Source organism: Triturus cristatus, chromosome 5_1 (genome assembly GCF_964204655.1).
Source record: "Triturus cristatus chromosome 5_1, aTriCri1.1, whole genome shotgun sequence".
In the NCBI taxonomy this organism is placed as follows: domain Eukaryota; kingdom Metazoa; phylum Chordata; class Amphibia; order Caudata; family Salamandridae; genus Triturus; species Triturus cristatus.
The window spans coordinates 440,472,354-440,498,676 of NC_140587.1; the positions used below are offsets into that span (position 1 = coordinate 440,472,354).

The following is a 26,323-nucleotide window of genomic DNA, read 5'->3' on the forward strand; positions in this document are numbered from 1 at the left end:
CTTCTTTACCATATAATTTCACAGTGTGTGTGGTCTACCCGTTGCCCATAGTAAATGTTTAGTTTTTTTCCTTTTCTCTCCCTTTTATCTCCCCTAATTCCATGGTTTTCGCAATAGGTTCTGAATACACTGTAAATACTCTGGCTAACACTATTTAGTAATTAGCCAACTGTATACAGGCATGTATAAATACTAAGTCCTGATGATGGTCCCGTTACTTTTCTGTTAGGGATCGAAACGCCGTCGACTTTTTTACATTGTATGCATACTAATATACTGTGAAATTTAAAATGTGCAATGTTGTTTACGTTACTTGAATCTGCTACAATTTATATTAAGCAGATGCGTTCCTTTTTGCCTGAACTCTCTTTTTATTTTTGTTCTTTTGATTCTGTTTTTGTATATTAGTTGGACGCCGGATGTGTCCCACTTGTATTTTGTGTATTCTATGTTATATAAATATCCTGAGATTAAAAATCCTGTCCGGCTGGAAAAAGAATATAGCTGCTATTTAGCCTGTATTTATTATTTCCTCATACAATTCTAGACTGTTTAGGGACCCCTGTCTTCTTTTAAAATGGACAGAGGGAGTCATAACAATTTCTCCACCTGAGACTCCAGTTTCACAACCGCTGTTCCGTAATTAAGGCGCAAAATCTGGTCCGGGTCTAAGTGTACATGGATACCCAAATATTTGACAGATTCCGAGCACCATTGCAATGGGAACTCACATTCCCAAGAGGTCGTACTAATAGTTAAAGGAAAAATAATCAATTTGTGCCAATTAATACCTAACCTCAAGTGGCGCCCAAAGCGAAGGATTTCTCGAATAAGGGGGGCAAGGTTCAGTTGTGGTTCTCTGACATAAAGAATAGTATCGTCAGCGTATAATGAGACCAAGAGGGGGCCCGTTTTAAATTGTAATTCGCTATGGAGATGACGTTCCTGAATTGCCGTATCAAAGGGTCCATGGCAAGAATGAACAGAAGTGACGACAGAGGGCATCCCTGTCGTGTACCACGGGTTAGGGTGAAAGGAACAGAAAGAGTGCCGTTTATGCGAAGCCTCACCGTAAGACGACTATACAGTAAGCCTATAGTAGATATAAAACCCGCTGGCATACCCATATGACGCATTATGGATAAAAAGAAGGGCCAATCGAGTGTGTCAAAGGCTTTTTCGGTGTCCAGCAGAATAGCCACAGCCGGAGTTTCGGGATTTATTCTATGCAATACTGTGAACAAGTTCCTCAAATTTAATGAGGTCGAGCGATGGGGGACGAAGCCTGATTGTGCTGGGGAGATAATGAACTCCATTAACTGCGACAGCCTGTTGGCTACAATTTTAGCTAATATTTTATAGTCTATATTTAATAGCGAGAGGGGCCTGTACGATCCCCAAAGGGAGGGGTCTTTACCGGGCTTCGGAAGAAGAAGAATATCTGCTTCGTTTAACGTAGGGGGCAGGATTTGCTTTTCCTGGGCCTCGGCATACACTTCGATCAATTTTGGTGCTAGAAGGTCAGAAAAGGCCTTATAGAACTCCCCAGTAAATCCATCAAGACCTGGGGCGGAGGAGCCCCGCAGTACTTTGATCACCCCGCACACCTCAGTCACCGTGATTGGTTCTGCCATGAATTCCTGCATGTTCTTTTCTAGGTAGACTAAGGCAATTTCCGAGAGATATTCCTCTTGCGCGGACGTGTCATTGCTGTGCCTGGATGTGTATAACGCAGTGTAATGTGATAGGAATTTGTCTTTGATATCTGTGGGAGTCGTGAGTAGTGTCCCGTTGTTGTCACGGATCTCTGTGATGTATGATTTGCTGTAGGGTGGTGTAAGGGTCTGAGCCAGTGTGCGACCTGGGTGATTGCCCTCACCGTATCTACGCGCTGTTTGATATTTACCTAAATAAAGGATCACACGATCCGCTGTTTCTCTGTATTCTGAAAGGAGGGATAGTCTCCTACCTCACAAAGTATCCGGAGCAGCGAGTCATGCCTCGTTGTCCAGCTCTGCCAGGTCACTCTCAAGTCTTGCTAGTGTTGTGCATAGTGCCTTGAGTAACCCCTGTGTGCTTAGAGATGCATACCCCGCGAATGTAGGCTTTGAAACCCTCCCATTGCACGGCCCAGGAGTCCACCGACCCAGTGTTAATAGTGGAATAATCCTCAATCGTTTCTCTGACCTCATGACAGAACAAGTCGTCTAGGAGAGCGCAACCGGGAAAGCGCCATTGCCTTTCAAACCCCTCGGGACGTGGGACACTGAGACAAAGTTGGACCGGAGAGTGATCTGAATACGTTCTAGGAAGCATGTGCAACGCATGAAACCAGTGGGAAACACCCGGGGAAGTCAACCAGAAATCAATCCTGGTAGATGTGTTGTGTTGCACTGAATAATCTGTGTAAATATTAGCGGTAGGATTGCGCCTGCGCCAAATATCCATCAATGAAAACTGGTCACAGAGATCTCTAACTGCGTGCCGCGCTCAAGGTTTTGAATCTGAAGCGGTGGAGGTACTATCCAGGTCCGCATTCATAATGAGATTGAAATCCCCCCAATCATAATCAGAGTTGGTTCTAGTTTAGAAAGTTGGGTGTGCACTGCATGAAAGAATTCCGAGGAGTCAGTATTGGGGGCGTAGACACACATCAAAGTGGCCCCATGTCCCATCAATGACACCACCACAATAATATATCGACCCTCCTTATCGTTGACGACCTGCTGGCAACTAAAGGGGACTCTCTTATGTATCAGAACTGCAGTACCCCTCGCATAATTACTAAAATTAGCGAAATACCAGTGAGCACCCCAACTAGAGGCGAAACGTGCCGCATCTGAAACTGGTAAGTGTGTTTCTTGTAAGAAAGCGACGTCTATATTATGTCTATCCAGGTAATGCACTACCTGCCGTCGCTTACGCTGATTATTAAGCCCTCTGACATTACACAAAAACAGGGACAAATTAAAGGGACCTGTAATTAAACCTGGCTGTTCCATCTGTGATCTTAAAAAAGTATGATGTGTGCGCGTGTCAGCTGGATAACAGCAAACCAGTACCAAAGACAATCAATACGAAAACCAACAAAAAGAAATCTGACCACGCCCTAACCCCCCACCAACCATCCAGCCTTACCACGGAAATGGCAAGGCCTACCCCATCCTGTAAGCAAAAAACTGAGTACCAATTAACTTTACAGTGAAGGAGCTCTACATTGAATAGATACATCAATATCAACCAACACAAACCCATGGTATCCACCCAGGGGGCTGGCAATGCTACGTCAGCCGACCAACCATGCCAAATATTTTAACTCAAAGCTGAATGTGTCCCCTTGTAGTTTAAGAATCAAAAAGGAGGCAGATACACAACAATGTCACCCAGTACCGGAGCCAGAAAATAGTTACAAACTTGCAACGGAGCCACTGTGTGGGGGAGACGGTCCGTCTCTATCATCCTGTGACTGGTCATTGTTATTTTTATATGTGCAACAGAATTCTTGAACCTCATTAGGATTGTCAAAAAAAACGTACCCGGCCCCCGGCTTCAACCCTAAGCCATGTCAGGGTCTCCTCCTTCACTCCGCAAGCAGACGCCGTCTCGGGCCGATTCATGTGCCCCACACCGCTATGATGCTTCATGTTTTACTCCGTGCTGGTTCAGGGGTCCACCGGTGTACTCGCCTCCCTCATAACCGCACTGGATACGGGGAAAAACGCCGTCATCGTCGGTCGGCTGGTGGAGCTTCAACGCCGCGCGGCCATTTCAGTCTGCGGCTTGGCCACGCTCCCATCCTCTAGTTTATACTTAACTTGTTTCTGGAATCATCTCTGAATTTCAGTCTGATCTACAAGGGTAAAGGGGGCGGGAAAAGTGTGTGCCCAACATAATGTATAAGGGAAAATTTGCCAATCCAGTGAGATATTAGTATCGGATGGTGACACGAAACAACAACAAGGCGACAGACAGAAGTTCCTTCCTAAGTAATAGTAGTATTATTGAAGACTGTGAGATATTAATAGTGAATGGCGCAAACATCAAACTAGAATTCGTTAGAAAAAGCAAATGTTGCATTTCCGCATCTTTATTTAGTCCTTTCTTAACTGTATCCATACGGAGGATGTGTTCACTCTCCCTCTGTCTCATGTGCAATTCCCGATTTCCACCTCTCGGTAGTGGTTTCACATGATCTAGTTCGAAAAACGTAAAGTTTTTTTGGTGGGGATGGTATTCCTGGAAATGCTCCATCAGAGGGGGTCCTTTTGTTAATTTTCTGGTAATGTTCCAAAATCCTAATCTTAAAATGTCTAACGGTGCTTCCCACATAAAATGTATTGCATAGACAAACGATGACGTAGATTGCGTACGTTGAGTTGCAGTTAATCCAGTCCTTGATTTTGATGGTATTCTGCAAATTGGGAGAAAATCGAAGTTGTTTGTTCAGTCCCAGTTGAAATTGCAATCATGGCAGGTGTAGAATCGATTGGGTTTGGTCAGGAAGTCGGATTTCTGTTCTTTCTGTTTGTCAATATATTCTGACCTACATAAGATTTTCTTTAGATTTTTTGCTCTCCTAAAACCCATTTGAGGAGTTTTGCCAATTTGATCAGTTAGTGACACATTGCTGGTTAGTGGATACCAATGTTTTTTTAGGATTTTCCGAATGTAGTAGTGTCCATTTTGGAAGTCAGTCACAAATCTGGTAGTGTTTGTTTTTTCTGACTTAGTTGGGTCTTTTGGTTGTAGTAGGGTAGTGCGTGGTATTTTCTCACATTCCTCTGCTGTTTTCCCAAAATGTGATGTGGAATAGCCATGTTGTGCTAGTCTGTTGGTCAGGCTTTCTGCTTTTACTTTGTAAATGATTATATCACTGCAGTTCCTGCGCATTCTTTTGAACTCTCCTTTGGGGATGTTTTGTATTGTTTTGGGAGGATGATAGCTGTCTGCCCTGAGAATTGAGTTTGCAGATGTGAGTTTACGGAAAACCTTGGTCTGTAATTTGCCTTCTTGTACGTAAATGGTAATGTCTAGAAAGTCAAATTCTAACGTAGATGTATTGGACGTTGTTTGGATATTCCATCTGTTCACGTTGATCCCTCATAGGAAATCATTGAGGGTTTCTTGTGGACCCTGCCAGATGCACAGAATGTCGCCAATATAGCGTCCCCTGTATAGTACGTGAGGGGTGTATTCTGAAAAGGTTTCATCCCATAGCCAATATTTTTCTACCTCCCCCATAAGGATACATGCATAGGGTGGCACAAATTTTCCTCCCATAGCACTCCCTTGTAGTTGCAGATACTATTTAGTATTGAAAGAAAACAAATTGTTGGTAAGGCAAAAGAGTTACATTTCAAGAATCATCTGGTTGGATTCCAAAAAGTGTACTGGTATGGTAGCCAGTTTCTTACAGACAGCTTCCATGCCATCTTCGTGCCGGATCGAGGTGTGACTAGGTGTTTGCCTTTCTATTTCACTTAAAAAGTATACAATTAATTATGTTTGTCAGAGTTTGCGGCTCACAGATCATGGGCAGTTTGTATAGGGTCATTCTAAAGTCTCCAAAGCTGTCCCTGTTTCCCCCCTCAAACTTCCCCCCATGAGGGCGGGCACACACACACACGCACTTCGAAATGTAGTGTCTCCTAAAGCCCTTGGAGCCAATGGTATACTTAAATTTAGAGAGCAAATGAAGTGATATTAGACAGCTGAAAATAATCAATAGCGCTCAAAAAAATAATTAAGTGGTAATTAATTGCAAACATTGCATATATGATTAAACAACACTACCCTTGCTATCTCTTATATTTGTAAGCTTTAGCAAAAAGTACTATTTTCTCCAATAGATAACACTGATAGATTAGTGGCTCATTCGTTCTACTACTAGTATCTAGCTCTCTAGAATCAGTTGTAGTCGTGGCCGAGTGGTTAAGGCGATGGACTAGAAATCCATTGGGGTCTCCCCGCGCAGGTTCAAATCCTGCCGACTACGAAAAGTTTTCTTAAAACACTTCGTAAATAAATAGTTATATGTTGAATGTTAGCAAAGTTAAGTTCCTGAGAAATCAGTTATAGTTTCCTCTTCACGCGACAGAGAAGTAATTACTACTGCACATTGAAGAGTATGGCCATTTGTAATATGAACGCAACATTGTCTTATTACCTAACCATGCGAACGGCGTTAGAGGGCTGTAGTACTTTTGCAGGAAATGCACACAAGAAGACGGCCATCTTAGAAGACTACATTAGTATTAACCATTGAAGAAACGGGAACGGAATCAAGATAATTTTTTAGTAAAGGCATTCTTATTACAGCTAAACAATAACTGGGAGCACGTACCGGGTATGACGTGTGTGCACATGTAGCAATTATTCATCTCTAGTATTAATTGACAGCGTTGAAAATATAGAATGAAAACTACTCCGAAATGGTACTGTGCCTAGGAGCCTGTCGCTACAGCACTTACTTCTCGTTAATGCGTCCAATAGGGCTAAAACGGGCCCAAGGTGCTCGTAGTCCTCTGATCTGTATAAGCCTAGGGCCATCTGTACAACCTCGAACGCGGTTTCCAGGCAACACTCGAGTCGTCACTTTTTAGCCCCGCCCATTCCATGTCTCCCTTCCTGCTCAGTATGGCAGACGATCTGGACGAGCTCCTGGACGAAGTAGAGTCTCGGTTCTGCAGCTCTACTAACGATGCTGATACCAGACGAGTGGCGAAGACCAGATCCCAGACCAACAGGTTGTCACTGTGCACCAGTCTTTTTTGGGGTCCTATTAGTATATATTAGGGTAATCGCCCAGTGTAACGTTTCTAGCGCTTCTGTCATGTAATTCGTTTGGGTTCACGGTCTGCCCGCTTTGGGCGTGGGGAATTTGGTTTTAGGACCTAAACTTTGCTTAGACAAATTCGTTTTATTTGTCCTCACCTAACATGGCCGCCACTGGGAGCTTAACTCATTTATATTTAACATCACTTTTGCTAAGGTTGCTATGACTTCTTGGAATAAACTCATATGGCTCAATTTAACGCCATAACGGATTCTGGGTTTCGTAGTGTTGGGGCGCTTAAGTTGTTCCTGTTTCTCAAATTCACCTGAAATTGGCGGCTTGGGAGTTGTAAAAAAAAAGCTTAGAACTGGGGCACTGGCTACTCTGTGACATGAAGCCACCTGGTAACGTGACATGAAGCCATCTGGTAACGTGGCGTTGATTGAATTAAGAATGTCTGATTACAGTGTCGTGTAGTAGTAAGTGACGAGGATGCAGGACCTTTTCCTGTTGTCTCAAAGTTCGCTACATGGACCTACTTCATGGAGCCTTTCTTGGTGCAGCATTACATCCTTGTTGTCCACTCTTCCGTGCCACTGTCTGTATAATTAAAGTTTAACCCTTGCGTACAGGTGTCTAACATTGAATACTAACAGAAAACACTACACTACACCTAATGGATCCCATTATCAAGAGAGACTTTTTAGTGCAACACAGAAATACATAGGGGCAGATTTATGAGGCCCTTGCGCCTCATTTACGCCGCCGTTGCGTCACTTTTGTGAAGCAGCGGCGTTGCAAATCCTGCGCCATGCTGCGGGGTATTAACAACGTGACGCATCTGGGAGATGCGTCACGTTGTAAAGCCCTGCGCCTGCAGTAGGCGTACCTGTGCAGGGGGGGGCGTTCCGTCGCAGGAACGCCTCCTAAAAGTGGCTGAGTGAAATCTACAAGATTTCACTCAGTCACTTTTGAGCCCATGCTGCGTCAAAACCCTGCGCCTGCTTGAAGCAGGCGTAAGGATTGACGCAGCATTGTGAAGATAGGGCCCCCCAGAGCATTGCTGGAGCTGTGTCGCGCTTGCGACGCAACTCCAGCAATGCGCCACTTTTACGGCACAGATGGGTCACGCATCTGTGCCGTTTTTGCCCCATGGTGCGCCGTATTGTAAATGCGGCGCATCCATGGTGGCGGAGCTGTGGCGCACAATAACTGGCGCATCCCTGCTGATATGCAGGGATGCACCAGTTATTATAAATCTGCCCCAAAGGGGCAGATTTATGAGGCCCTTGTGCCTCATTTACGCCGCCGTTGCGTCACCTTTGTGACGCAGCGGCGGCGCAAATCCTGCGCCATGCTGCGGGGTATTTACAACGTGACTCATCTGGGAGATGCGTCACGTTGTAAAGCCCTGCGCCAGCAGTAGTCTTACCTGTGCAGGGGGGGCGTTCCGTCGCAGGAACGTCTCCTAAAAGTGGCTGAGTGAAATCTACAAGATTTCACTCAGTCACTTTTGAGCCCATGCTGCGTCAAAACCCTGCGCCTGCTTGAAGCAGGCGTAAGGATTGACGCAGCATTGTGAAGATAGGGCCCCCCAGAGCATTGCTGGAGCTGCGTCGCGCTTGCGACGCAACTCCAGCAATGGGCCACTTTTACGGCACAGATGCGTGACGCATCTGTGCCGTTTTTGCCCCATGGTGCGCCGCATTGTAAATGCGGCGCATCAATGGTGGCGGAGCTGTGGCGCACAATAACTGGCGCATCCCTGCTGATATGCAGGGATGCGCCAGTTATTATAAATCTGCCCCTAAGTCTGACACGTAGGGCGCGAGTCAAGAAAGATTGAACCTTTGTTTGAGCCGAATGTTTGGCTCTAGCTCGGTCCTTGCCCATAAGAACTTGCTCGTTCAAAGAGATAGGCAGGCATCCCAGCCATTACGTTTTTCCATTCTTTTCAGTGGCGGCTGGTGGAATTTGAAACTGGTGAGGCGTAATCACACTGGTTGTCTCGGTAACCATAAAAATACCCGCACATACAAAACTTTGCAATGCGAGAACTTATGATTCCTATCCGAGATTGCAGTTCATCATAGAGCATAACATCCAGCATAGCAAAACAGCAGTGTGCAGTGCATGCCCACATATCCATCAATACTATATTATAACATAGCCTGACATAATTCAATATACTGTAACATAGCAACACTACATGGCCAAATCTGTGCAGCATAACTGCGTCCACGCACACAGAAACCCCCTCATGGTGTAACTTAATATAAATGCGTGCAATTTTGCAGAACGAATGTCAGCATAACACAACAGGAAAAGGCATAGTTACAAGAGCGCAGCTTAACACGATAGGCGACTGTTCCTTATATTCACACTTACCTACATCTATAACACAGCTAACTAACATAACCTACCTAGCATAGAGTAACATGGCAGCACAAATAGTAGCATTAGATAAGAGTTCACAATAGCGGTACTAGTGGATGCTGCAGCATTGCATAAACGCATAGGGCAACAACAAAGCGCACAGAGGATTAGTAATTTTTAGTCGTGAAAGCAAACTACCAAAAAAGTAACATACGCAACTGAATTATATTTTAGGCGCGTACTGCTCAAGACGAGATTGGGCCCCCCTGCGTCCCAGCTAACTTCTTCTCTACCTCTCTCCTCTCGTCATCTCTCTGCCCTGCACCTCATATTCATCGGCTTCTGTTTGCCTTGCTTCCTCTCCGTGTCCTTCTGTGTCTTTCATCGGCTTCTGTTTGCCTTGCTTCCTCTCCGTGTCCTTCTGTGTCTTTCATCGGCTTCTGTTTGCCTTGCTTCCTCTCCGTGTCCTTCTGTGTCTTTCTAGCAGTGGGGTACCAGAGTGTCACGAGCCCTAATTCAAACAAGGAAAACAAATGTGCTCCCTATCTCCTGGCACGGCAGTAAAAGACAGCCACATTTGGGGTGCAATGTGCCCTTCACACCTCTTGCCCCGGTGCCAGTTTACCTGCTATAAGAATTGTACGTACGTCCCAGCGTTCTACTTCCCCACATCTAGTTGTTTTTATCAACCTAGTTACCTCGTTTTTTCTCTAGCTCACTACCTTTCTCCTTCACTATCTTTTTACTCATTGGCTCTCCCTCACCGTTCTCTGCCTAGCTGCTTCGCTACCTTATTACATGACTCTGGGTCAATAATGCATGCCACAGGCACCTCTGCAGTGCTGGGGTCAGCCCCAGCTCAGGAGATGGCATCGAGAGGAGGCCAGCCTTCGTGAAATGTCATGGACCCCTCGTCAAACCATGCAGCGCAGGCCCACCATTTTGTGACACATGCTGATCTCACTTCCTGTCCAACCCTCAAGCTATTTTATTTACTCCACTGCTTCTTTAACTCGAACAGCTTTCACCTCATCGACCAAGGCCCCTCTGCTCTAAGGCACAGAATACTGTGCAGGTCGCTCTCTTTCTCTCTCAACACAATAAAGTTCCTGGCGCTCGATAAACAATGCAACTGTCGCATGCAGCAGTCTGAAATAATTGGATTAGCTCAAACATATCATCTAAACTGCGACGGCCCCAGGTCAGACATTCACCCACCTGCGAACGAGACCCTTTTGGTGAGTTCTCACCAGCCACTGCACCATGTATTTTCATAATTCCCACAACACATGCTGCCGTATATGGTAGCTAATACATGCCGTGTATGGAAGTTGAGTACCTGTTGACGATAATATAAGCTGCCTGCCAATCAAAGCAAAATCTGTCCTCATACTTATCTTTATGTTTATAAAAGGTATCATTCACGCACTAAATGGTACTCATTTTATCAATTTTAGAAGGATGAAAGTTGGGAGTCACCCTGGCCGATATTGAAACTACAATGTGAAAGGGGCACATATCCCGGCTGCAGTGGGTGTTCAACCAGTATACATTGGGTCGAGGTTTTGTTGGCTGAACTGCCGCATTCACCCTCCTGGCTCTCGGAAATAAATTGTTGGTTGGCTATACAAAACAGGCTCCTCTTTGCAAAGAAAAGACTCAGAGGGAAGATAACTCGTCCGCACACTGGGTGAGCCGCGAGCAGCTTCAACGCCGGGTCTCGTGAAGTTGGAAGGCCTCAAAAATACTGGAGGGAGGACTCACTGGACGCATTTTTATGCAGATCCCTGAGTAATAGCGCCGGACAACCCATCTGAGGCCGTCCCTGCACTCTGGTTTCCAAGAGTGAGGAAACGTGTGTGTGCGATACCTTTGTCAACTAGGCTTGTCCGGACAAAAGGGCCTTGTTACATAGCTAAGTCGCGGGGGGGGGGGGGGGGGTGTTAGAAATAAAGTTAAAAAAAAAACCTTGAAAATTTACCTGACCGCCGGGTCGGTCCGCGCCGCCTCTGCTGTGTGTTCCAGGCCGGTGTCCGCATTAGCGCCTTCGTGAGTGGCTGGTTGGTGGCAACCCCTCTCAGCCAATCCAGATGCTGCTCCAGCAGCGCCAGGATTGGATTGAGCAGGGACTGTCCCCGCTCATTGGAGACCGGGGGCTGCGGTCACTGGCAACCCTCGCCTGCTTTCCTAATGCAGGGACTGCAGTTCGCATGTTCAGGCTGGTCAGAAAAATGATCAGCCCAAACCTGAAGATGCGCACTGGGCCTGCCCTGCTGCTGCTGGCTGCTGTCAGTCAACAACACAAACCCAACCCTGCAGTGCTGCCCCACCCTCTTTCTTCAGCGACGCATCCTGACTGACTCCGGCCGCGGGACGCTGTCATGCTGGTGAAGTTAATCTTCCTCGTTAAGTTAACAAGGAAGAGATTTGTGGCCATGATGATTAGTGGGGCAACGCCGCAAAGCCCCCAATAGACGCACCGCCACTGCCTTTAATGCAGCTTTTAAAATCGGTTTGGGAGGGAGGGGACAAGCCAACACCGAGACCTGTTTTTATGTGTGAAAAAGGCCGCTTTCTAAAAACAGGTGCATATCACAATGTCCAACCTAGGCCATTGCCTTATAAACTTAAACCTCACTAAACATAAAATAACTGATCCTCCATTCCCCCCCCCCCCCTACGATCCCCTCATCAAATCCCCCACCCTGCCGAAAACATAACATTCCATAGAAATCCCATTACCCAGTATTGCAGTTCCAAACTCCTGCCTTCTAATAGAAACCTACACCCCTACGTGTCTTTCTGCAACTGTAACTACCTAACCTCTAGTCTAAAGTTAGCCTACCTGCCTAACCTTATCCTGGCCCTGCCCACAAAACTTCCAACATTTAACTAAAAACTTCTGCCAATCTGGCCAACTTTTTAACAACCCCGCAGCACCTGCTTTAAGTGACAGCATGTACAAGCTTCACCACCCATGCCCTTTCCCCAACAAAGATGGCCAAACCCTAATTGATACCTCTTCAAGCCAATGCCTCCCAAAAAAACCCTAATTAAAGGGTGGGAGGGAGGGACAAAAAACTGCTGCCTGCTACCCTCCCAGCCACCATGTCACCAAACCTAAAATGGTGGCTGTGAGAGGGAGGGCTAACCCCCTTTTGCTTTGGGCTATAAAATGAGTTGGGCTACGTTTGGGCTATTTCCCACGCAGCCCAAACCTTTACAAAAGTGGCTGCTGTGTCTTCCCCTCCACCTCCCAAACTGCCCGGGGGGCAGACCTCACAGGGCTCGGCTGCCACCCAAACCCCCTTGGGAGGGAGGTGACAAGCCAACACAGAGCCCCATTTTTGTGTGTGAAAAATGCTGCTTTATTGAAAACAGGTGCATATCATAATGTCCAACGTAGGCCATTGCCTTACAAACTAAAACCTCACTATACATAAAATAACTGATCCTCCATTCCCCCCCACCCCTACGATCTCCACATAAAATCCCCTACCCTGCCGATAACATTCCATAACAATCCCATTACCCAGTATTGCAGTTCCAAACTCCTGCCCTCTAATAAAAACCTACACCCCTACGTGTCTTTCTGCAACTGTAACTACCTAACCTCTAGTCTAAAGTTAGCCTACCTGCCTAACCTTTCCCTGGCCCTGCCCACAAAACTTCCGACATTTAACTAAAAACTTCTGCCAATCTGGCCAACTTTTTATCAACCCCGCAACCCAGGAAAAAGCGGGAGCCTAGGCGGTGACGCCGCCTCCCCTTTTCTCTGCCTCCCTGCCCTAATAGGAATGTTCCCCTAACGCCTCTGGACATTCAACATCCTAGCCAGCACTTCCCTAAATTCCATAAGATACAAGTCCATACCCAAACGGGACAAACGGACTCCATCTCTTCTAAAAAAAACTCCACTGTGTCAAACTTAATCTCTCTATGCGCAATCCTGGAAAAACCCAACTATCTGCAGTAACACACCATCTCTGTATTCAGTTTTCTCCTGGCCCTGTCCACCGCTCCAGGGTTGAGACCACCTCTCCAAACCTTACGTGGAATAAACTCCGTCCAAATGACAGAGCACCCAGACCACTGGCGCTTCAACAGGGCCAGGTCCCGCTTCATGCTTCTCATAAGGACCAAACACTTCTCCCTGACAATGTCATTTTCCCCCAGGTGAGTCAACAAAATGTCGGGGCACCTACCAGCCACCCAACATACCATTCAATAAACGCAGAAGTTCCTTCCACAGCATGCCCCCGCCCTTTCCACAAAACCTTGAATAAATCTTTATTAAAACCGAAATTTTCTCCGAAATAACTGGCCCGCGCCTGGACCTGGGCTCACTACACAAATTAATGTCCCACTATCCATATGGTCATCTCCCTGGCGAGGGGGTCCGCAACTGAACCCCAACCTCATATTGCCCCCCTTCCCCCGCCCCCTGTTCCTGGCTTCAGACACCGCTCCAATCCTAAAAGATTGTGTCCCAAAGCCCTTGCTGTCCCAAATACCAACCCCTCAACAGCTTCACTACCTGCTCGTCCCAAGCGGACTGCCGATTGATCATCTCCACCACTGCCCTATTGTCAACCCTGAAAGTCACTCTCTTGTGGGCCAGTTGTGCCCCCCACCGGCAATCGATCATGGTGATGTAGAGGTCTCTGTCCTGTCAGCGCCTTACCCAGTCGTCTACAAAAAGTCCTCCCTACTCTTCCTCTCTGCAAGCAAAGTTAGGTGTCCCCACAACACCTGCCTTTCATGAAATGTGACTTCGTCTCTGGCCATCATTGACCCTCGCATCTGCTGCTGTTTATCCACCAGTAAACAAGCCTCCCTCAAGTGGGAATCCTACTCCATGCCCAAAAAAGGAAACTGGGCCCCATTGTTTTTTTCCAGCACCAAAGGCACTCTAAGTTCCCTCATGATCTCTTTGAAGCTGTCCAGTGCTGCTTGGCATTCCGTGGAGTCTGAGGTGCCGAAAAAGAAAAAGTCATCCAGATATTGCGTTACCAACTGGTGACCCGTGTGCCTGGGAAAACAACCACTGGAGAAACGTACTGAAAGAGTAATTCACAAGACATAGAGCAGCCCATCGGTAATGCTTTGTCCACATACCATTCACCGTTGAAACGGATGCCCAGGAGGTCCCAATCCTCCGGGTGGACTGGAAGCAATCTGAAAGCTGACCATATGTCGCATTTTGCCCTGTCCGCTGTTGCGCCCGTGGTTACTTACCAGTGACATGGCCACGTCAACCGACTAATAAGACACAGTGTCCTCTGTGTCATCGATAAAATCATGAACCGAATTGCCTTCTGGCTATAACAAATGCCTGATTAACCTTAATTGCCCCTGTTCCTTCCTGGGAACCACACCAACTGGAAAGCCAATCATATTCTCCCACGGCCACACTGCAAATGGGCCCGCCATGCGAGCCTCACACACTTCTTTGTCCAATTTGTCTTGCACCACCTCCAGGTGTTCCCTTGCTGATTGTAAATTGTCCACCCATCGCCCCACCCTGGGGCCCCTGTAACCTAAACGAAAACAGTCTGTAAACCCGTCCTGTAGCGTTTTTGCAGCCTTCTGGTGGTTCTAACCCTGTAAGGCTGCCCCTAATTTGTCCACCCTAACTGGAGTACAAGCCCTTTGGCCCAGCCCCTCTAGCCCCCGACCCCCCCCACCCCGAAAGGCTGCTGCCCCCTGCTTGTGACCCCCCTTGGTGCCACTGCTGGCCCCCTGACTGCGGCCCCACCCCCCCAAAGAAATTAACCAAGGCGTGTCTGACTCCGCATTTCGAGCAGTCATGCCTGAATCTACAAAATTCCCAGGTGCACGTTCCCATACTGAAATCCCAGCAGGCCTCTCCAGAGCCAGTCTGCCCCCTGCCTGTACCACCCACCCCTCCCAAGGTGGGCTGCCCCTGAAAGGGCCGATAAACGAGTGGTAGCCCGCTGGCTGTTAATACCGTCGTCCCCGCCCTGGAGGACCCCATCGTGTGCTGCCACAGGTCCGTATCCAGCTCCCCCACCTTTAGCTTCAGTGTCCCATGCCGTACGAGCCCTATACTCTTCGTCGTATTGGCCCCAAGCGTATCCCTCCCCCGTGATCTGTGCCTTCCTAATGACGTCCATATACTTAGAGGGCCACACACCGCTCTGGGTATTTTTCGCAATATATGCTGGCATATAGTAGAAAAGCTGCCGTCCAGTTTTCGATACTGAGGGGCACCTTTGGCCGCTTTGCCAATTCGTATTCCTCCTCTTTTGGCCCTTCTTTAACGCGCACTTCCCTGTGCAGCAGCTTGAGCATTTCCACATACTCCCTTTTCCATATGCGCTCTTTAGTGGCCAACATCAGATGCGCACCCAATGGCTTTGTTACCCCTTATAGGGCAGCTTCTTGATTTTCAATTCCTTGCTCTCTAACTTAATGTCCGACTCTGCTGTCCCTGCTGCCCCTGTGTCACCTGCCTCCTTTGACTTCGCGTCATCCCCTACACTTACTGCTGTTTTGCCTGTGTCTTCCGTGCCCACTCCCACATCCAACACATATTTACCTCTGCTTAACCTCCTCCTCCTCCTCCTCCCCCACCCCTTCCCCCCCCCCCCTCAAATCCCCACCGAAACCATCACAGGTTTCACCCTTCCATCCTGCGTTTTACCTGGCTCCAAGGAGGGTGCCCAAACTCGCTGCAGTTCACCTCGCCACAGGAGCAGTTGCTTCCACCCACCCAGCTGTCCGACCCGTGGGCTCCGCCTTGCGTCGTGACATCTGCAAGGTACGAGAAAAAACATTACTCTGGCCCCCCCCCCCGCACCCTCTCCTCGCTCTCCCTCAATTCACCCTCCTCAAGACTATACTCCTCATAGTCTAATTCTTCGGGCTCCAGCTTCCCCCAATTCCTGTCTACAGGACGCGCCAACTGCACTCTCCTCTGACCTCCCAATATGAAAGCCATGCATGGTCCTGCATCCTCAATGTCCCGTCTCAAAACCGAGTAAGTTTGTCACAATAGTCACTTTACAAAATACTCTCCCTTCACAGTTGGAGAAAGAAAAGTAAATACCAATCTCCATGTTAAAAGAATTGGTAGCAATTTTTCAGAAGTCATAACCTGACCTTTGTTCTCTGTAGCACAGCAGTTGTGACAAGATGAAAGCAAAATGTAAATACACCTTTATTGTTCATTCACCTTCTGAATGGTTATTTTGGGTATGCTGCAGCACCCCTGCACTCCTACTTCCAGCCTCTCAGCTTCCAAGTGTCTTATGAAGACTTGTAGTAAGTAGGGGAAAAAACAGTGAGATCTCCAGCACCTATGTGTTTTGTTAAAGTGTGACTGCCTACTGAGCTGCTCTCACTCCTGAAGTTATTCTCTTTATTAAATGAGTGGTACCAAGAGATAATAGCATATTATCAGTCTTGATTTTATCTTTGTACTTCTTTTTAATGATGTGCTGTGTCATTTTGATGAAACATGTGATAGCTGTATTTAATACAGTGTACTATTTTGCTTCTGATAGAATTGAACAACAAACACCGTCCTTTGGTGTTAACCCCTTCAGTGCCACGCCCTTTCCCCCTCCTGTGCCGGGCGTTGCATTAGTGGGTGGGGTTCATGACGAGATAGTCTCGTCATGGGCACAGCGCGACCGTGCTCCATGACGAGACTATCTCGTCATGGGCACAGAAGAGGTTAAACAGCATAGAACAGTAGAATGTCAATCAAGGTGCTGAATTTCTCAATATGTAACCTCGAAATGTGGGTTCAAATCTCGCCTTTCCTGCCTGACCAAATTGTGTGATCATAGATCACTTTATTTCACTGTCTTATTTTCTTTAATCATCACTTTTGAGAACAACTTCAAGTTACTTAGTTCATGATGTGTCCTATACAAAATCATCTCCTGTATATTAACAAGCTAAGATGTTCCATCTCTAACAACAATATTGGCCATATGTAGGGTGCGTGTGGCAACTGACTTGTCTCATTCCTACATTGTTGTCCATTAGGCGGTTGTGAGGAGAGTGCTTTGATTGTTTCAAAAGTTCATGTTTAGAAAAATTCCTACAGCACTGTGAGGTAAGCTAATGTATACAACTGAAAACTTCCCGGTGTTAAATCGAAACATTTCAAGTCTTAAACACACTTAAAAAAAAAAAAAAAGAAATTGTCTTTAAAAAAAATATATTTTTAGTTTTAACTAGCATTATCCTGATCCACCAGGGCAGCAGATAACTTTATATAAACAGCGACTGGCAATAGAAAGTCTCATAATGTGAATAAAGTAGAATACAAGGTATCAGTGATTGATACATCTATCTGTAAGGTATGGTAGAGTTTAGTGCTAATAGGGGATACTGATAATGGAGAAATTATTACGATGGCTCTGAGTCCCCTCGCATAAAATCTAATATAGCAACTCTCTGAGCTCATAAATGTAAGTCCTGGAACAAACAACTAGGATTTATTTGCAACTCCCAGCAATACTTCATTTTTTGACTGATGAGCATTAGATAATATCTGGAAATGCCATTGGAAAAGCAGTTGTTTCTTTAAAGCGACATGAGGGCGTTGTTCTTAATGCTGCAGGGAGAAAGTTCCAAACTTTGTGGGCACCCCTTGAAACTGATTTTTTTTTTCCTGGACGGATAGTATTTAAAGACTTAGAGAATTGCCATTTCAAAGCACACATGTTTTAGTCCCCTTGAGATAATAAGCTTCAGTGCTAGATAGTATGCTGCCACTCCATGCAGGGCATTGTGCAATATACAGACCAACTGAAATACACTCTGGCCTCTATGGAAAGAGCAATCAGAATTGGTGTGATGTGATCAAATCTTTTTTGAGCCAGATACCAGCCGAGTCACAGCTTTGAAGATCGCCTAACTTCAAAGGGCCATAGGGATTCTGTGTATGCTGGGTAGGCAAGGTTTCTGTAGCGGAGTCATGAGAGACCTTGCGAGTTCACTGTTGTTTTGAACTCTGCATTTGGGATAAGGGGCATTATGCACTTGAGTTGGTGTTGGGCACTCCTTGCTAAAGCGTGGAGGTGAGCGTGAAGGTAAGTGTGAAGGTTCAGTCTCTTATCCAGAGTGAAGCCCAGTGCATTTGTGGTTTGAAGAATGGCTAATCTGCAGTCTAGTATGTGTATTACATTAAGCCAGGCTTGTCAAGCCTGCTACTGTCTTGAGGGTATCCTAATAGGAATTCAGTTTCAGGGGTTCAGTTGGTGACGATGAAGTCAAATCATGACTTTTGTTATATGTTTAAACAATCTTTGCTGCATAATTTGCATATCAAATATTTTGATGAATTGACTCGTGCTGTGGCTCTTAAGGCCAAACCAGATCCCTAGCTCAGCTGTCTCTTAATTTGCTGGCTTGTCTACCGCGAATCTGATATTGCAGATAGTGTTTTTGCTATTAATGATGGTCTTCTCTCTTATTGTTTTTTCAACTGCAGATCAGTTTGTTCAAGTTTTTGATTGATGTGATTGCCTGCCCCTGAAATTTGAGTTCCCAGATGAGGAATGGTTCCCCAGGCTGATGGAGAACTCAGCCACATGCCTTTTCCTCCTCTGTGTTCCCCTGCCTATACACTGTGGGTTTACTTGGACACATGTTCTGCTACCTTCAGCTTGCACCTGGCCTGGTTTAAGATGTTACTCAAAGGAACTACATCTCACCAGAGGGTTGGTTCAGAAGCAGGTGATGAAGGTCGACTAATTAGAGTCCATGATTTTATGTAACTGGTAGAGAAAGCGCAAGTCTTTAGCTCTTTAATTTTGGGATTCTGCTGTATTTTACACTTTGGTTTCTTTCTGCACTGTGTACATGACACCTCAAAGCCTGCTTTTTCATGCACAATATGAATGGTGATCGTGATTGTGACATGTGCAGCCGCTTCCATTTTATTATCTGCAATGTTAATGAACTCTTTAATAAATTTGAATGAAGCAGGTCCACAAAACTACTAAGCGGTACATTGCTGACAACCATCTGCACATGATGGATAAAAAAGGCCCCTTTCTGGCTAGATATTTGGTTAAATGTATTCTATGCTAAAGTCTTTCCTGCAGTCTTTGCTAGGAGTTCACATGGAGACATAGTAACCCTCGCGGATGACTACTAGCTATTGTAGGGGTTATATATAGTAGACCCTTTTCTATAATTAATGCCTACCCCTGTTTGCTCCCCTCCCTATTCCATTGGTTGATTTTGCAACTCCCAGCTGGCAAACTGATCATTGGTGTGGTTTTCAGTGGAAAAGCAGATTGGGCGATTGATAAATCGGGGGTCAGAGAAAGAACACCAAAGGGGCTTACATCTCCGGTGAAATTTCAGGCTCTACTGGGCCTGTGCAACACCTGGCTCCAATTCTATCTACACCCTGGTGGATATACCTTGTACTCTGGCTCTTGTGGCACATATTCAAAGGTGAGATGACCTTCTAGTTACGGAGTCAGAAATGAGCGAGGTCATGCAGGTGTAATGTAAGGTGCATTTGTAGAGTGCTGCCTGTCACCCGTTAGGGTATCCAGACCACTCGACTGTAAAATCAACAAGAAGGGATGTGGAGAGTAGCTTCAGGAGTGAGTGGTGCCTATGCATCTGGTAGCTGATGGATTCAAAGTTTAAATTATATGTAGAAGAAGAAACAAAGGGTTACTTCGGACAAAACATTGGCTCTACTGAGTCCAAAATAATTTTGGGGAAAACTCTAAAGCACACATAAGGGGCAGCAGCATTAGCTATAAGGCTGTGCATAACAAAAGACGTTTAAAAGATGTTGCAGCTAGAATCCGCCCCACTATAGTTAATGCATGTTATATGGGTTCGCCAGATCCTCAACTCATCCATAACATAGCACACCACGTAGTGAGACTCAAACAAATCTAGATGGTTCAAGCGTGAGTGGATTGGTTAGCAACCTATAGTAGAATCTGCTCAGGGGGAATAATGTTTCTAAAATATTATATAGGCATTGAGTAAATGGGGACACCATCAGACATATCCGTTCAATAGTTTCACCAGATGCTGTTTCTTGGGGTATAAGGTCAACTACCATAAATCCATATTATACAGCCCAAAACAAGACATGGACTGGCCACCGTTACCCGGAGAGCTGCATATTGCCACGGAGGGCTTCCAATATCTCAGGATCTTTCTTACCCCTAACCCAATGATTTGTCGCACACACAACATAAAGAGGGTACTATCTAACTTCAAACAGGACGCGGACAGATGGAGAGACCTACCACTCACTGTAATGGGGTGGGCAGCCATGTTCAAAATGATTTCCTTGCCCCAATTCCTCTATGCACTACAAAATACATATCCCCTCCCCAGATCGATATTCATGGACATCGAATCTGAACTTCACGGGCTACTCTGGCTGAAAGGACACCCAAGAATTGCCCTAAAATCACTACAACATAATCCTTATAACGTGGGACTAGCGATCCTGGACATTGAGGCATATTATTGGGCAGCCCACCTTGTACCCATCAACGACTGGATACATGCACTAGGGGATCATCCCACCTCTAGACTGGAAAGGGAGGCACTAACACCAAAGACATTTATGCACTACCTATATGGAGGGAAAGGGATTCAAAGGCTGCTCCCTGCAACGAGAGTCCCCATAGAGGTCTGGGACAGAACCACTAGGGTGTTGGGATGGTCCCACAAAATAACCAGAACAACCAATCTGTGGAAGGGAACATGGTTCAGTGAACTGAACAGGCTCCGGGGATTTGAAACATGATACCTGCTCGGGATTTCCACTGTGGGGGATATTACTGCCAGAGGTAAACTTAAACCCTTACCCGCTCTCCAAGCGAAATTCCATCTCCACACTTCCCAATTTCTTAAGTATGCCCAATTGCGACATGCATGGGGTGCAGAAGGTATAGAGGACACTGAATTCCCAGAATATGCACCGCTTGAAGGGAGAAAACTCCAGGAAGAGCTAACGGCCAAGGCAGTTTCTGTCACCTACAGAACAATAAATAACAATATGTCCGATACTTTGGGAAAATTAAGGGGGACATGGAAGGGAGACCTAGGGAAAATGGAAGACATCGACTGGGAGGCTGCCCTGATGCACCCTATAGAGGTCGCGATCAAGGACAGGCTCCACCTTATTCAATTCAAAATCCTTCACGGGGTCTACTACGATCGAGCGAAACTGCATAAAATGCGTTGTGCTGAGTCTACCCAATGCATGCGCTGCCAGGCTGCCTTAGACAAATTCCTTCACATGGTTTGGGCTAGTCCACACATTGGGGCATACTGGCGGGTGATAATTGATGAACTGAATGCAATCCTACCACTTGACTCCAAATTTATCCTCTTGGGGATCCCATGCGACATTGACGTCTTCCGACCCCCAACTACTCCTCATTGCACTGGGCTTGGTTGTGGCCAAAAGGGATATCACACTACACTGGGGCGCGCAGGAAATTCCCACATTACAAGAATGGAAGCGGGGTATGGGTCTCTATATGGCAGCCGAAAGGGTGACATATATAAAAGCAGAGGGTGCCCAAAAAAATTCACAAATATCTGGGGCAGCTGGATGAGATACTATGGCCTAACCTGGAGCGAGGGGGATTCACAAACTGATGCAACAGAGCCATTGGACTAAAAGGTACTGATTGAATCTAGGAGGTATAGGGGGGGGGGGTAGGAGCAAGCTGGGCATCACTGTCCAATTGATCCCTCCCTTCCAATCGCTTTGTACACCACCCTTAATACTGTAAAGCGCTCTGATACCCTCATGGGTCTGGTTCGCTCTCTATAAAACTATAAAAATAAATAAATAATAAATCTTAAAACTACAATAATCAGTACTCGAAGACTACACTTGCAAGTAACCAACAAACAAAGAGGCATACAGGAAACCCACATTATATACTATGGCTAATAATTCGCATTGTATTTAACTCCTAGACTTCCTGATTTTTAAAGCTCCACACATAAAACTTATAGTGGCAAAATAGCACAGTTCAGATTCAAGGCGTAAAAAATGAGACCGACAAATACTATAAGAACTAACACCAAATGAGCGCAAAATGGGCTGTAAATAAAGGATTCTGGGTTGAATATAAAACCTACTAAAACCATAAAATGAACAAGCGTTTGTTTGGCAGCACCATCACAGGGACAGGGTGGTAACCTGTGAAACCATGAACCCTGCTCAGGGTGGGCTACCAGGAAATGGACCGTACCTAATCTAATGCGAGTTAGATAAAATCTGTGTTCAGGTTTAGTGACCCAAAGGAGGTATCGTTCAACCCCCTCTTCTTGTTTAAAGTCTAAATAGTGAGCTACTGTAACTGAGGAACGTTGATTAGAAAATCTCCTCTGAGATCTAAATTGGAAAAAATGCAGTTTGTAACTCCTTTTTAGCGCTGCCATTAATTTCATTTCGAGAAAGAAAAAAGTGGGCAAATCCCAGGTCACCTAAAGTCTTTTTAGCGTAAGTCAACCAAGGGATATGAGATGCATGTTCTAATTGAGCACAGTCTTCCAAAATCTCTTGAGAATGTGGTAAACGGGGAACTCCATACTCTTTACTACAAGAGCAAAGATGCAACCAAGACTAAAACCTCTTGCCCCATATATCCCCTGGGTTACACATTTTGATCTATATAATGCAATTCGCTCTTTTGTAGGATTTGGCCTAATTTCTTGAAAAATCGAAAAATTGGCTCCATTGCACCCTCCACCTTATCGACTCTTTGGGTCAAAAGTTCATTCCATTTTAAATCAGATGACAAAAATATCCCAAGGTAATTAATATTCTTGAACTTTTGTAATAGAAAACCTTGATACATTATGAGGACGAGAGAGCCTTTTTAGGCCCGCAGATCAAGCTGTTGGACTTAGTATGGTTAATGTAAAGATTTAGCTCCCTCAAAAAATCAACATCTTTTAATATCACCTAGTGGCCTTTCGCCATGCGGGCCCAAATGACTGCGTTGTCTGCGTAAAGAAGAGCGGGGACTGCGCAGTTACCGATCCGTGGAAGATCTTTACCCCTGGTCACCAGTTCTCTCTCTAATGCATTAATAGAACAAGCATTTGCAGTGCAATAGGTCTCGCATTTACACAAGTTTGAGCTATTGGCATTGTAAATGAAGTGCCTTTTTATTAATGTTTTGGTTTTTAGAACATAAATGAAAGGCATTGTCATTTACATTGCCAATAGCTTAGGCTTGCGTAAATGTGAAACCTATTGCATTGCAAATGCTTGTTTGGGGGGCGGGGGGCACGGACTAGTCTGCCACACAGGGCGAACTCAGCGAGGGGTCATTTTATGGCACACATGAAGTGCTCGAGTTCCCCATGAGCTGTGTACCAAGGGCAGGGGTGGGGTGCAGGCACCTTTGTGCCTTTCTGCTGGCCGGAGCCCCTCTGGGAGCAGACAATAAGCATTGTGGGCACGGAATGCGCAGCCTGCAACAGCAGCACTCCCCCCGCCTCAAAGGGGACCACTAATTAAAGGCCGAGGGAAGGCGCCCGGGACATCTTCACTTCTCTCTGGGCGTCAATGGGGCAGGAATGTGAAGACACTGGGCGGGGAAGCCGATCACTGAGAGGGGGAACAGTAGGGTGAATGGTAGGGGCGGGATACTGCAGCTGAGGGACATTGTTCCAGCCCAGAAATGCACAGAGTATTTAGTGAGGTGAGCACAGACTTCCACATGTTATTGCCCATTTACTGAGTGACAACTCTCAATAGGAGGTATTTACCGCTTGTGGTAAATACCTCACACTGCATTGCCTGTGTTTCTAGGTGTGGTAAAAGCCTCAACCGGGACACATAGCATCGGGCCATTGCTGACTCCGGCTAGTACATTCCTTGGAGGTCCCTACAAGGGCAGTACTAAAGCACGGTTGAAAAGACAGAGCATGAAATGACAGCAATTACAATATGATAACACGGTGCAAACATTCAAGATTGAGAGGCTACCTCCTTTGATGATTCCTTACCGCTGTTTTCATTTCTGATTGAGGTAACATTTTTTAATTTGGAAACAAAGCCAACAAAAATCTACAGTACAACAACAAAAAACAACGCCACTGTAAAATGTTTTTGTTTCCATTGTATTCAAAGCGCTTAGAAGTATAACAAGTCAATTTTGGGAAGAGGCAAGTTCATAAGTGCGCTCAGAATGCATTGGTTTCGATCGTTGTGTCAACACTGCGGGCCACTTCACCGACCTCCGTCCAGCACAGACAGCAAAGTGCCGGCATTCTGCTCAAACCAGTTGCATGAGAATGTCCGTTCTTGACAATTTATAAACATCTATTGAAATCACTGGCTTTGCGATCGTTAACCCACCCGTTAGGAAAATTATGCAACGTTTTACAGGATGGCAATAAGACACAGGAATCAGAAACATATGGTGGAGTACATTTAAGGGGCGGCAAAATAATGAAATGAACAAGCGTGGTTAGGAAAATTATGCAACGTTTTACAGGGCGGCAGTAAGACACATTAATCAGAAACATATGATATGTTACTTTTAAGGGGCAGAAAAATAATCAAATAAAGAAGCGTGGCCGCTAAAGCTGCAAATAGAAATAAAAAAAATAGTGCTTACCGACTTATTGATGGAGACCGTGTAACGCCACAAGTAAAAGATCCAGTCCTCATGGGAGGTAACCAATAGCGACGGGCGGAAACAAGGAGGGACTAACAAGCCTCATTATCAATCGGAAACCAACATTTACCAAGGACAATGACACCATCCAATAAATCGTATGGGCGGAGAGTAGGCGAGGCTTACACACCATACTCTACTATTGCATGCCTCACAGAGCGAGCAGCGCATGCACACTGCAACGCTAGGCCCGATCTAAAAAGGAATAGAAAAATAACTAAAATACAGCCCTGTCTAACTTCTTTATTTGAAAAGAAAAAAGGGGTTCAATCTCTGACAATATCAAAACGCAACCGTGTCTTTGTCTCCTGATGTAATCTTATTAAATGGTCAATCAAAGCTGGATTAACCCTATCTTTCCTCATCATGGTCCAGAGTTTTTCCTTGTCAACCAAGTCAAAAGTACTGGACTAATCCATAATTACCATATAGATTACCCCGCCCTTAACTTGGACATACTTGCCTGAGAGCATGAGGGGATTCAGTGATTGTGCCGCGGTTCCGACTCCTGGGTGGGACCTGAATTGGACGTCTGACTAAAACTTTGTGTCACTGGCCCATTAATCAAGAAGATGTAGGATTATCCTCCCTAGAATTTTTACCGGTGAATCCAGGAGGGATATGGTTCTATAACGGGCAAGCACATTTCTATTTCCTTTCCTTAAAACTGGAACTATGAATCCTACCAAGTGGTAGGGAAATGACCTAGATCAACACTGCAAAAAGCATTTGTTAAAAGGGGTGCCTAAAAAAGAAATTTTGTTCAAACAAACCCATCTGGCCCTGGAGCTTTACCTGAAGAAAATTTATGAATGGCCGTTTTTGCAGTTGGCCCTGTTTGGCTAAAGTTCCCTTAGCTGCGTGCATGCGCTGCTCTCGCCATGCGAGGGCTTCTTGGAATCAATACGATTTCAGAAGCTCGCTTTCTGCTCCGCCTATATTTTCCATTGGTGTGCGTCATTTTGCGTCACCAATTATGCATAACCGGGTGTCATGATTGTCCCGGAGGCTTTTTAATGCCTCCTGGTTACCACCCTGTCCACTTTTTTCCCCGCCCAGGTGGACTGGATCTTTTACTGGCGGCATGACACTCTCTCCTTCATTTGTCGTTGTAGGCACTTTTTTTTTTTCCATTAAGGAGAAAGCCTTTCCGCAATGGTGACAGCTTGTTGATTTTTGCATCGCGCTTTCACTTACAGTGAAAGCGCGATGCAATTGTAAACAAGCGGTTGCCTTTGCGCAATGTTGACAGCTTGTTTAATTTAACTTGCACTGAATGAGTCAGTGGTTGGATGTATGGATCTACAAGTCCCGTGATGCGTGGGGCCTTAATGTATGTATGCCTACACGCACCACGGACTCGAGACCTATTGGCTTGACCGGTGCTTATTGTTGTATTGTTTTTATACGTCATCGCATAACTCGTGTGCCACTCAATTATTTTGTAGCTTTGTATAATGCTTTGGTGAAAGTGCTTTAAAAGTTAGTG

General features: G+C 45.8%; 1 protein-coding gene and 1 non-coding gene across 2 annotated transcripts in view; both read left to right on the plus strand.

The window, feature by feature from the left end:
* Positions 1 to 5,913: 5,913 nt before the first annotated feature.
* On the plus strand, positions 5,914 to 5,995 carry TRNAS-AGA (transfer RNA serine (anticodon AGA)). The gene has a single exon. It is a non-coding gene; the product is annotated as a tRNA-Ser (tRNA).
* A 585-nt stretch (positions 5,996 to 6,580) lies between these two features.
* CFAP418 (cilia and flagella associated protein 418) overlaps positions 6,581 to 26,323 on the plus strand; it is a 173,386-nt gene continuing 153,643 nt past the window's right edge. The window contains exon 1 of the mRNA XM_085605224.1: positions 6,581 to 6,746. Coding sequence (XP_085461350.1) covers positions 6,616 to 6,746 — 131 coding nt within the window. The 5' untranslated portion in view covers positions 6,581 to 6,615. The remainder of the gene's footprint in view (positions 6,747 to 26,323) is intronic.